General features: G+C 38.4%; 2 protein-coding genes across 3 annotated transcripts in view; one reads left to right on the top strand and one right to left on the bottom strand.

Annotated features, from left to right (window-relative positions):
* Positions 1–10,918, top strand: part of KLHL28 (kelch like family member 28) — a 36,444-nt gene extending 25,526 nt beyond the window's left edge. Inside the window, exons 4-5 of the mRNA XM_054725481.1 lie at positions 585–793; positions 9,828–10,918. Of these exons, the coding sequence (XP_054581456.1) occupies positions 585–793; positions 9,828–9,991 (373 nt within the window). The 3' untranslated portion in view covers positions 9,992–10,918. The remainder of the gene's footprint in view (positions 1–584; positions 794–9,827) is intronic.
* The window catches only part of C2H14orf28 (chromosome 2 C14orf28 homolog), a 53,961-nt gene continuing 42,848 nt past the window's right edge, over positions 1,166–12,278 (bottom strand). Inside the window, exons 6-7 of one of the 2 annotated variants that reach the window (XR_008557997.1) lie at positions 11,292–11,335; positions 1,166–1,269 (exon numbers count right to left, since the gene is read on the bottom strand). The gene's annotated coding sequence lies outside the window, so the exon portion shown is untranslated. Of the gene's footprint in view, positions 1,270–11,273; positions 11,336–12,278 lie in introns of those variants that run through there. The other variant, XM_054725507.1, reaches the window with a different exon arrangement.

A 12,278-nucleotide genomic window follows, 5' to 3' on the forward strand; every position in this document is an offset into this window, starting at 1 on the left:
TGCTATGAAATCTGCAGTGTTTGCTTTGCAGTAAACCACTGTGAATTCTCCTGTAAGAAAAAATTCCTATTCTTTCCCTCTTTTCCTTTTTTCTTGGCTGTGTAGAAGACTCTTAATATCCTTAGAATACATCTATATTCAGTTTGTGATTTTCGAAGTTCTTTCCCATGCATACTCATTTGACTGTTCTTCTATAGATTCTTTGAAGTTGTATTATTGCCATTTTTGTAGCTGAGAGGAAATATGACTTACCCAGGATTACACAAATCCAAAGTGGTAGGACGATGGTACATATTTACTCAGCTCTAAATATGGTGCATTAAGTACTTGAACCCAGGTTTTCTGGCTCCAAAAGTTCTATAACATTAATATACCTTGCTGCTATTTTTGCACCCATTCCACAAAGTAAACTTTTATCCCTGCAATCTCACCAGCAAAATCAAAACATTTGGGACAAACTACTCTGGTTTTATATCTGTCTATTTAACTTTTAAAAGTTCAAAAGTGGTGTTTAGTATTGCTTTAGTAGGAAGAGTAATACAAAGAATATATGAATTAATTCTTTCTTTTGTGAATATTTGCAGTGTGGAGCGTTATGATCCAAGTAAGGACTCCTGGGAGATGGTTGCATCTATGGCAGATAAAAGGATCCACTTTGGTGTGGGTGTCATGCTGGGCTTTATTTTTGTGGTAGGTGGACATAACGGTGTCTCACATTTGTCAAGCATTGAAAGATATGACCCTCATCAAAATCAGTGGACTGTGTGTAGACCAATGAAAGAACCCAGAACAGGTAATAATAATTTACTGATTTTGAACATATAGGACAATATTTTTATAGTGATGTTCTTGGAATATAATAATAAAGAGTATTGTTCAGAAAAAAAACATACTTTTGTGGTAAACTTGCAAGACAAGATTAGACAAAACCACATAGATTTCTTTACTGTGGTCTTCATATGCCAGTGTGCATATTATCATTTCTTAAACTTGGAGAACACATTTTGAGATATTCTGGTAATAGAGTGTATCTTATTGAGATATGCTGGTAATAGACTGTATCTTATAGAAACTCTTTTTGTCCATATAACAAATGTCATCTTTTTATATGTTAGACACATACACACACACACACACACACACACACACACACAGAATCCTCGGATGTTCTATTTTATTTTTATTGCACATCAGCACCTATATGTTCACTTTCAAATGTCCTCTCCTCCTCAAGAGGTATAGTTAAGAAAATTCTGAATTTCAGGGTCCCTAGAGAAAAACAATTACATTAAGGAAAAGAAGAAATTATCTTTGAGTTCTACTAAGTAACATCATTTTAAGGGGAAAGTTTTAAGTTACTGATGGAATATGTTAGTATTCTTTGCATTTGTGACTTAAGAAACTTGTGAAACAAACATGCAAAGGAAACTGAAAGGAAAAATAGAATGAACTATTAGTTGTTTACTATAGTTTGTGTAGCATCATTGCGAGAGAAAGTCATAAAAAAAAGAGAATGTAAAACATTTAGGCAGCCTTGTTCTTTTTAAAACTATAAGATACAAAGTAAAATTTTTAGAGCATAAATTATGTAGCTCAATAGATACTTTTGAATATTTTAATATATAGGTTTCCCCTGCTCCTCAAAAAAAATAGCATTATTATGAAACCTTTTCTAAACTGAAGTGGCTAAAGCCTTGAAGCAGTTATGTTAGGTGGCGTGATACTGAGATGCTGAGGGTAGTTCCCAGGGAAAGAGTGTGGCAGTGTCACTCTCGCTGCTTGGTGCATGCTGCCTCTATAACAGTTTGCTGCAAAAAAACAAATGCTGAATGCTAGTTTTGCTTTTCTGTTTCTTGGGATATATTCCTAGAAGTGGGATCACTGGGTCAAATGGGAGTTCCATTTTTAGTTTTTTGAGGAAACTCCATACTATTCTCCACAGTGACTGCACCAGTCTGCATTCCCACCAGCAGTGAAAAAGAGTTCCTTTTTCTCCGCATCCTCGCTAACACTTGTCGTTTGTTGATTTGTTGATGATAGCCAATCTCACAGGTGTGAGATGATACCGCATTGTTGTTTTGATTTGCATCTCTCGGATAATTAGTGAATTTGAACATGTTCATTTGTCTCTTAGCCTTCCTTCTGTCCTCCAAAAAGTGTCTATTTAGGTCCATTGCCCATTTTTTGATTCGATTGTTTATCTTCCTTTTGTTAAGTTGTATGAGTTCCCTATAAATGTTGGAGATTAAACCCTTATCGGTGATGTCATTGGCAAATATGTTCTCCCATGCAGTGGGCTTTCTTGTTTTGTTGATGGTTTCTTTTGCTGTGAAAAAGCTTTTTATTTTGATGTAGTCCCATTTGTTTATTTTCTCTTTAGTTTCCATTGCCCTAGGAGCAGTATCAGTGAAGAAGTTCCTTTGGCATATGTCTGAGATTTTTCTGCCTGTGGATTCCTCTAGTATTTTTATGGTATCCCGTCTTATGTTTAAGTCCTGTATCCATTTTGAGTTTATTTTTGTGTATGGTGTAAGTTGGTGGTCTAGTTTCATTTTTTTGCATGTATCTGTCCAATTTTCCCAACACCATTTGTTGAAGAGACTATCTTGACTCCATTTTATGTTCATGCCTCCTTTGTCAAATATTAATTGGGCGTAGTGGTTTGGGTCGATTTCTGGGTTCTCTATTCTATTCCATTGATCTATATGTCTGTTTTTGTGCCAGTACCAGGATGTTTTAAGAACAGTGGCTTTGTAATACAGCTTGATATCTGGTATTGAGATCCCACCTACTTTGTTCTTCTTTCTTAGGATTGCTGCAGCTATTCGGGGTCTTTTTTTATTCCAGATGAATTTTTGGAATGTTCGTTGTAGGTCTGTGAAATATGCCATTGGTATTTTTTTTTAAATATATATTTTATTGATTTTTTTTTTTACAGAGAGAAAGGGAGAGGGATAGAGAGCCAGAAACATCGATGAGAGAGAAACAGTGATCAGCTGCCTCCTGCACACCCTCCACTGGGGATGTGCCCGCAACCAATGTACATGCCCCTGACCGGAATCGAACCTGGGACCCTTCAGTCCGCAGACTGACACTTTCCACTGAGCCAAACCGGTTTCGGTGCCATTGGTATTTTAATGGGGATTGCATTGAATCTGTAGATTGCTTTGGGTAGTATGGACATTTTGATGATGTTGATTCTACCAATCCATGAACACGGTATGTTCTTCCATCTGTTTACATCTTCCTCTATCTCTTTTTTCAGTGTCCTGTAGTTTTTTGCATATAGGTCTTTTACCTCCTTAGTTAAGTTTATTCCTAGGTATCTTAATTTTTTTGGTGCAATGGTAAATGGGATTGCTTTTTTAGTCTCTCTTTCTATAAGTTCACTATTGGTGTAAAAAAATGCCATAGATTTCTTGGCATTAATTTTGTATCCTGCTACATTGCCAAATTTATTTATTAAGTCTAATAATTTTTTGATGGAGTCTTTAGGATTTTCTATGTACAATATCATGTCATCTGCAAATAAGGACAGTTTTACTTCTTCTTTTCCCATTTGGATGCCTTTTATTTCTTTTTCTTGTCTGATCTCAATGGCTAGTACTTCCAGTACTATGTTGAACAGGAGTGGTGAGAGTGGGCATCCCTGTCTTGTTCCTGTTCTTAGGGGAAATGGTTTTAGTTTTTGTCCATTGAGTATGATGTTGGCTGTGGGTTTTTCATATATAGCTTTTATTATGTTGAGGTATGATCCTTCTATTCCCACCTTGCTGAGAGTTTTTATCAAAAATGGGTGTTGGATTTTGTCAAATGCTTTTTCTGCGTCAATTGGTATGATTATGTGATTTTTATCTCTCAATTTGTTTATGTGATGTATCACTTTTATAGATTTGCGGATATTGTACCATCCTTGCATCCCTGGGATAAATCCTACTTGGTCATGGTGTATGATCTTTCTGATGTATTGCTGGATCCGGTTTGCTAGAATTTTGTTGAGGATTTTGGCGTCTATGTTCATGAGGGATATTGGCCTGTAATTCTCTTTCATTGTGTTGTCTTTATCTGGTTTTGGTATTAGGGTGATGCTGGCTTCATAGAATGAGCTTGGAAGTGTTCCTTCTTGAATTTTTTGGAATAGTCTGAGGAGGATAGGTTTTAGTTCTTCCTTGAATGTTTGGTAAAACTCCCCTGTGAAGCCTTCTGGCCCCGGGCTTTTGTTTGCTGGGAGCTTTTTGATGACTGTTTCAATTTCTTCCATAATTATTGGCCTATTGAGATTTTTAGAATATTCCCGATTGAGTTTTGGAAGGTTGTATTTTTCTAGGAATATGTCCATTTCCTCTAGGTTATCTAGTTTGTAGGAGTAGAGTTGTTCATAGTATTTTTTAACAATCCTTTGTGTTTCTGTGGGGTCTGTTGTTATTTCGCCTCTCTCATTTCTGATTTTGTTTATTTGAGTCCTCTCTCTTTGCTTTTTGGTGAGACTGGCTAGAGGTTCATCAATCTTGTTTATCCTTTCAAAGAACCAGCTCTTGGTTTCATTGATCTTTTGTATTGTTTTTTTTATTTTTATGTCATTTATTTCTGCTCTGATCTTTATTATCTCCTTCCTTCTGCTCACTCTGGGCTTTTCTTGTTGCTCTCTTTCTAATTCTTTGAGTTGTAGAGTTAGATGATTTACTACCATTTTTTCTTGTTTTTTGAAATAGGCTTGAAGAGCTATAAACTTCCCTCTCAGGACTGCTTTCATTGTGTTCCATAGATTTTGTATTGTTGTGTTTTTGTTGTCATTAGTTTCCAGGATGCTTTTAATTTCTTCTTTGACCTCATTGGTAACCCAGTCATTATTTAATAGCATGCTATTCAGCTTCCAAGTGTTTGAGAGTTTTGGATTGTTTTTATTGTAGTTTACTTCTAATGTTATGGCATTGTGGTCTGAGAAGATGCTTGGTATGCTTTCAGTCTTCTTGAATTTGGGGAGACTTTGCTTGTGACCCAATATGTGGTCTATTTTTGAAAATGTCCCATGTGCACTTGAGAAGAATGTATATTCCGCGGCTTAGGGGTGAAATGTTCTGAAGATGTCAGTTAAGTCCATCTGGTCTAGTGAGTCATTTAGGATTGCTGTGTCTTTGCTGATTTTTTGTCTAGAGGATTTATCCAGTGATGTCAGTGGTGTATTAAAGTCCCCTACTATGATTGTATTGTTGTTGATCTCTCCCTTGATATCTTCCAGGAGTTTTGTTATGTATTTGGGTGTTCCTGCGTTGGGTGCATATATGTTTATCAGGGTTATATCCTCTTGTTGTATCAATCCCTTTAGTATTATGAAGTGGCCTTCCTTATCTCGTTATTGCATTTACTTTGAGGTCTATTTTGTCAGATATAAGTATTGCTACCCTAGCTTTTTTTTTCATTTCCATTTGCCTGAAAGATATTTTTCTATCCCTTCACTTTCAATCTGTGTGAGTTTCTTGTTCTGAGGTGGGTCTCTTGTAGACAGCATATATATGGGTCATGTTTTTTTATCTATTCAGCCACTTGATGTCTTTTGTTTGGAGCACTTAGTCCGTTTATGTTTAAAGTTATTACTGAAAGGTATTTGTTTGTAGTCATATCCATTTTTGTGTCTGTGTTCTTTCTTACCTGTTTATTTCTTCTTTTTACAGTATTCCCTTTAGCATCTCTTGCATTGCTGGTTTGGTGGTGATAAAATCCCTTAGCCTTTTTTTGTCTGCGAAGCTCCTGATTTCCCCTTCAGTTTTGATTGATAGTCTTGCTGGATAGAGTATTCTTGGATTCAGTCCTTTGCTTTGCAACACTTTTATACCTCCTTCCATTCCTTTCTAGCTTGATGTGTTTCTGTTGAGAAATCATTTGATAATCTTCTTTTTCTTTTTCTTTTTTTTTTTTCTGTTCGAGAACAATGCTTACATTCATTTGATAATCTTATGGGTGTTCCTTTGTAGGTAACTCTCTGTCTCTCTCTTGCCACCTTTAAGATTCTCTATTTGTCGTTGATATTTGCCATTGAAATTATGACGTGTCTTGGTGTGGGTCTTTTGGGGTTGATCCTGCTTGGGACTCTGTACTTGTGTAACTTTTTCTTCCCCATATCCGGGAAGTTTTCTGTCATTATTTCTTCAAATAGATTTTCTAATCCTTGCTGCTCTTCTTGTCCTTCTGGCAGCCCTATTATATGTATGTTACTTCATTTCATGTTGTCCCAAAGCTCCCTTAGGCTTTCCTCCTGCTTTTTAATTTTTTTTGTCCAATTGCTGTTCAGATTGAGCTTGTTTCTGTACCTGATCTTCTAACTCACTAATTCTGTCCTCTGCTTCTTCTAGTCTACTGTTGAAATTTTCCATAGTGTTTTTGATTGTAGCTATATCACTTTTCATTTCTTCCTGATTCTTGCATAGGTTGTTGATTTTCTCATCCATCCGATGTCTAAATTCCACGACCATTACTCTGAACTCTTTTTTCGGTCATGTTGCATGCTTCAATTTCACTAATTTCCTTTCTTGACGACTCCTCATTTTCTTTCCTCTGGGGATTGTGTGGTCTCCCCATTCTGACTGTCACCAGAAGGATCAAGCTTCAAGTTGTGTGGACCTGGGCCGTGTGCCATGGGAACTTCACACCACCCGAGTTTCACTGAAGTGCTCCCACACTAGGACGTGTGGCTGCCGTGGGTTGGTGGGAACCAGGCTTGCCCAGGTTCAGTGTTCCCAGCATTCAGTGTGGTCTCGTGTGCGTACTTAGAGAGTCAGTGATCCTGCCTACTCCACACTGTTGGCGTGTGCCGAAAATGAGTCCCCTAGCGCGTGCCAGGAGTCAGAGTTTCCCTGTGTCTGCACCAAGAATTGAGTATCAGAGTCTCTGTTGCCTCGTGCGGCTTCTCGTTGAGAATCAGGGTCCCCGTGTGTGCATGTACCAAGAATTGGAGTTACTGACTCTTAGTGTGAATGCGCTGTAAGTCAGGGATCCCAGGCGCACATGGTAAGAAACAGAGTCAAGTCGGTGGTGCTCAGTGCTGCCTCTTGCCGGGAGAATTTGGGTCCCGGTCACCATGGGGGACTGGGATGCACAACAGCTCTGTGGTGTGCCTGCGCTGCGGAAAACTGACTTCCGTGTGCTCTTGCCCAGAATCAAAGTCAGGTGGCCCCCATAGGGGAGCTGTGTCCTGCGGCGCTCTCAAGCTCGAATTTCCGAATTTCCATAGGGGAGCTGTGTCCTGCGTGAGCCCTCAAGCTCGAATTCCCCATAGGGGAGCTGTGGCTCGAGTGAGGGGCGGGTCTATCAGTTACTATGGCAGTGCCCGCGAGCCTGTGGGGAGGGGGATAGGCTCTTTGACTCACAGAAATCTGCTGCAGGGAAGTCTGGATTCTTGTTGTCTGTTGGTCTGAAGCTGTGGTCGCAGTTCTCTGCCCCAGTGGCTTTAGGGTCCTGGTTTGTGACTGAGACCAGGATCCTAGTCTCAAGCAGCTCTGTTTCTCAAGATGGCATGGTCTCCGTGCCCGCACCGGCCGCCCAGAAGTGTCTGCTTTGTGCGTGGCTCCGCCGTCTAAGACTGCCTGGTTTGTTAGCCCCTTGGAGGACCTGCAGAATCTAACTGTCCCTAGCTCATACACACACACCACACACGTCTACACTCTCCTCTATGGGTTCCTCACTCTCTCACACTCTCTCCCTCCCTACCTTCCTGCCAGTCACCATCTTCCCTCCTCTCATTATGATTTTCTTAATATTTTTTCTCTAGGTTATTTAATTGTAAGAATACAGTATATAATACATGTAATTACAAAATATGGGTTAATCAACTGTTTATGTTATTGGTAAGGCTTCCAGTCAGTAGTAAGCTCTTAAGTTTTTGGGGAATCAAGAGTTCTACTCAGATTTTTTACTGTGCAGGTGTTGGCACCCATAACCCCTTCATTGTTCAAGGGTCAACTGTAACATAGGTCTTTTGTAAAGCAAAATGGTGTAACACGAACTTTCGAAAAATGGGATACTTGTATTTGAAAACTTGATGAAAATGAATAATTTCTTGAAAAAATATGTAGATTTCAAATGAGAAGAAAATATATGAAAAGATATATACTGCCGTCGTCTTTTAAATGTTCGCTCGTTATTCATTAAAAACGTTGAGGCCCTGGCTGGTTTGACTCAGTGGTTGGAGCATTGGCCCAGCCCATGAACTGAAGGGTCACAGGTTTGATTCCGGTCAAGATCACATACCTCAGTTACAATCTCTATTCCCAGTCCTGGTCTGACACGTGTGGGAGGCAACCAATCAATGTGCCTCTCTTACCTCGATGCTTCTTTCTCTCTGTCTCTCCTCCTCCCTTCTACTTTTTCTAGAGGTTAATGGAGAAAATATCCTTGGGTGAGGGTTAAAAACACACACGTTGTGTTACAAACATTCCGATTCATAAACAGTTAAGGTGGGTGGTGTAATATACTGCATTCCTTTTTTTTTTTTTACTCATCCAAGTCTTTATTAAGTACTTACCATATGCACAATTCAGTGCAAATATTAAAGGAATACAAAGACGAATTTTTAAATAGTGCCAACTCTCAAGGAGTTTGCAATCTAATAATAGTGATAGATAGCTTAACACAAACTATAGGAAAGGAATTACTGCATTTATTTATTTATTCATTCATCCATTTATTTATTTATTTGTGTGTGTGTGTGTGTGTGTGTGTGTGTGTTGATCTTCACCCAAAAATACTTTTTTTCCATTCACTATTTTCATTTTTTTACAAAAAGTGGAAGAGGATGAGGGGGAGGGAGGGAGAGAGAGAGAGAGAGAGAAATATAGATGTGAGAGAGAGACATCAATTGGTTGCCTCCTGCGCACGCTCCAACCCGGGTAGGGATGGAACCTGCAACCAAGGTACGTTCTCTTGACTGGACTCAAGCCTGAGACCCTGTGGTGTGTGGGCTGATGCTCTAACCACTGAGTCATCCTGGCCAGAGCTACATTTTTAAAAGAAAATGTTATATTGATTTTAGAGAGAGAGGAAGGGAGAGGGAGAGAGTGATAGAAACATCGATTGGCGGCCTCCTGCATGTCCCTACTGGGGATCAAGCCTGTAACCCAGGCAAGTGCCCTGATTGGGAATCCAACTGGTGTCCTCTTGATTCACGGGTGGATGCTCAACTACTGAGCCACACCCACCGGGACAGGGCTGCATTTTTAATATTTTTCTGTGGTGTAGGAGAGTACGATTGGAGAACAGAGGTGAAGGAAGCCTTCAACTGTTTCTTTACTTTTATATTCAGGGATATTTTCCCAGTGAGCTCATGCTATAAAATAAAACCCTAATATGAAAATAGACCAAACAGCGGAACGACCAGTTGCTATGACGTGCAATGACCACCAGGGGGCAGATGCTCAATGCAGGAGCTGCCTCCTGGTGGTCAGTGCACTCCCACAGGGGGAGCCCCGCTCAGCCAGAAGCCAGGCTGGCTAGCACAGCAGCAGTGGTGGGAGCCTCTCCCGCCTCTGCTGCAGGCAGGCGGTAAGAAGCGAGGGGTCCTGGACTGCGAGAGGGATGTCTGACTGCTGGCTTGGGCCCGATTCCCGGGGGTATCGGGCCTAAGCCAGCAGGTGAACATCCCCCGAGGGGTCCTGGACTGCGAGAGGGCACGAATGTGCATCGGGCCTCTAGTATTACTACATTGCTTGTATAATTAATAATAGATTATTGAAATGTATTTTAAGAAAACATTAAAATACATTCACTTATTTTTAGTGAGAAGTCTATTAGATGCTTAACATGTTTTTTTCCCCATTTTTATTCACCTTTCCTAGGAGTTGGTGCTGCAGTAATCGATAACTACCTTTATGTGGTCGGTGGTCACTCAGGGTCTTCCTATCTGAACACCGTGCAGAAATATGACCCTATCTCAGATACATGGCTGGATTCAGCTGGCATGATATACTGTCGCTGCAATTTTGGGTTAACTGCACTTTGACAAGTGTGGACTCATGGAAATAGTGAGGTGAAGAACTTCGTGCCGCATGAAAGGATGCCCAATTTTCTGAAACCCCAAAGCTGCATTGCTTTGTTTTTAACTTGAAATGTCATGAAGACTCAACATTTTGTTGGGTACTTTGAACTGACAAGTAGCTTTGGTTGCTCTTGATTACACAGTGAATCAATAATCAAAAAAAAAAGGGAAGATCTTGCCAATTGAATTGTGCACTTTTTCCTCTAATACTGGCATAAAGTAGTTTCTTTTAGTGTTATTTATTGATTTTAGAGAAAGAGGAAGGGAGAGGAATAGAAATAGAAATATCGATTGGCTGCCTCCTGCATGCCCTGCACTGGGGATTGAGCCTGACACCCAAGCATGTGCCCTGACCAGGAATTGAACCAGTGACCTCCTGGTTAATGGATTGATGCTCAACCACTGAGCCACACCAGCTGGGCTGACATAAAGTAGTTTTATGTTCATAAGTGTACATGTGAAAAACTTGCTTTTTAAAAAAATTTTTAGCTCTCTTCCTCCTTAATATGCACCATGATTACTAGGATGAATGATGTTTAGATGCTGGAGTGTAGTGAATGTCTGGACAGAGTGCTGATACTGTCTTTTGGATATAAGTTCATATGCTTCACATTTTAAATAAAGGGCTGCTTTTTTTTGGTACTTTTAAGGGGTATAAATTATATGCTCTAGCGAATCACCTGGACATTCTTCCTGCTAAATGGCTTTAGGGCTGGGGCTGTAATAACTTTGCAAGACAAATGTTTTTACTATCATGATATTTGGGGGCCTGTTAAAAGATATTTACTGTTTATATCTTTTTTACGTGGACAGGTTAATGCTGGAAGAATTTACTTATCCAGTTCTGCTATGCTAAGCATGGATAGAGTTAAGCACATCAGTTTATTTTTTTAGTAGTACAGCAAGCTTCCCAGTGTTGATGCACATAAATGACAAATATTTAGTATTGCCCTTAGTGCATATTGATTTTTTTCACATATCTTTATAATAATTTCAGGTTTTAAGACATTTGTTTGCTTTTTCAAAGTGTTTTTAGATATAAAAATGGTGCTAACGTAGGAGCTATAACAAGGCTATAACGATGTTCTTTTGGATGTTCAGTATGAAATTTGCATGACATGTTTTGATAGTATTTTTCATTTTGACTGGCTTGATTTGTGCTTATTAAAAATGTTAGTGAATATACTAATGTTAACATCCAAAAATTACCTAAATGCCTGTTACGCTTTCCATGGTTCCTGAATAATGATTTAAAGAAAGATACATTTTTTATCTTCTTTCTTCTTGTGCTAGATATTACATGTCCTCCTATAAAAACAAAAATATATGCATTAAATATAAAGCACTAGGCAGTTATGCATTACTCTACATTTCTTGGTAATTGAATATTTTCAAGTCATTGAGGAAAACTGGAACTCATGTTTACCTGAGTAATGGTTCTAAATTTGGTTCTACTTTGACTAAAATGATCTTTTAAAGCAAAATGGTTTGCTATTGCCAAGTGACAGCTTATTTAAAAGAAGTGGTTGATTGATTTTGTTTTAGCATGTTTTACTAAATCTCCATTAGACTTGAACACATTACCTTGCATTTTATTAGAATGTCGGTACTTTTATTTTTGTTACTATAGTAATTTCATTTTCTTTTCCATGATTTTTTTTTTACTTGTCCACCATCTCTTTATAGATGAAAATTTGTAAGAAAAATTATACTGCGTTCTTAAGTGCCATAAGGTTCTAAACTATTGTTAAGCCATTTGTAATTATAAAACGTAAGTTAATTTGTTAGCATACATGTTATTTCTTAAAAACTGGAGCTGGCAATTTGCTGTTTTCCTTGTTCTTCCATAAACTGCCAGTTGTAGATTTAAATATATAATACCAAATTATTTAAAAATCATCTTTAAACACAAGTAGTATCATGCTTTATGAATATTTGCACAGATTATAAAACCTTGCAAGTGATTTTTAGTCTCTTGTAAGTAAGAACTCAACAGGAGCTACTAATAAACTTAACAGGCTATTTTCTAGGTTGCTTGTTTAAATCACAATGATATATAGCAATAACTTTTTAATTGATTTGAATAAATCTTTTGGATAGAAACAAGGTGCATTATTGTGATTGGCTTAGACTTTATTTAAAGAAAAGCAATTTAAAATAGATTCCATCACATGTTTAGTTTAAATTTTCCAACTCAATTTTCTTTCTATTTATATCAATAAAGTTGTTAAATGCATCCTGTTATTCTATA

Source organism: Eptesicus fuscus, chromosome 2, assembly GCF_027574615.1.
Source record: "Eptesicus fuscus isolate TK198812 chromosome 2, DD_ASM_mEF_20220401, whole genome shotgun sequence".
Lineage (NCBI taxonomy): Eukaryota > Metazoa > Chordata > Mammalia > Chiroptera > Vespertilionidae > Eptesicus > Eptesicus fuscus.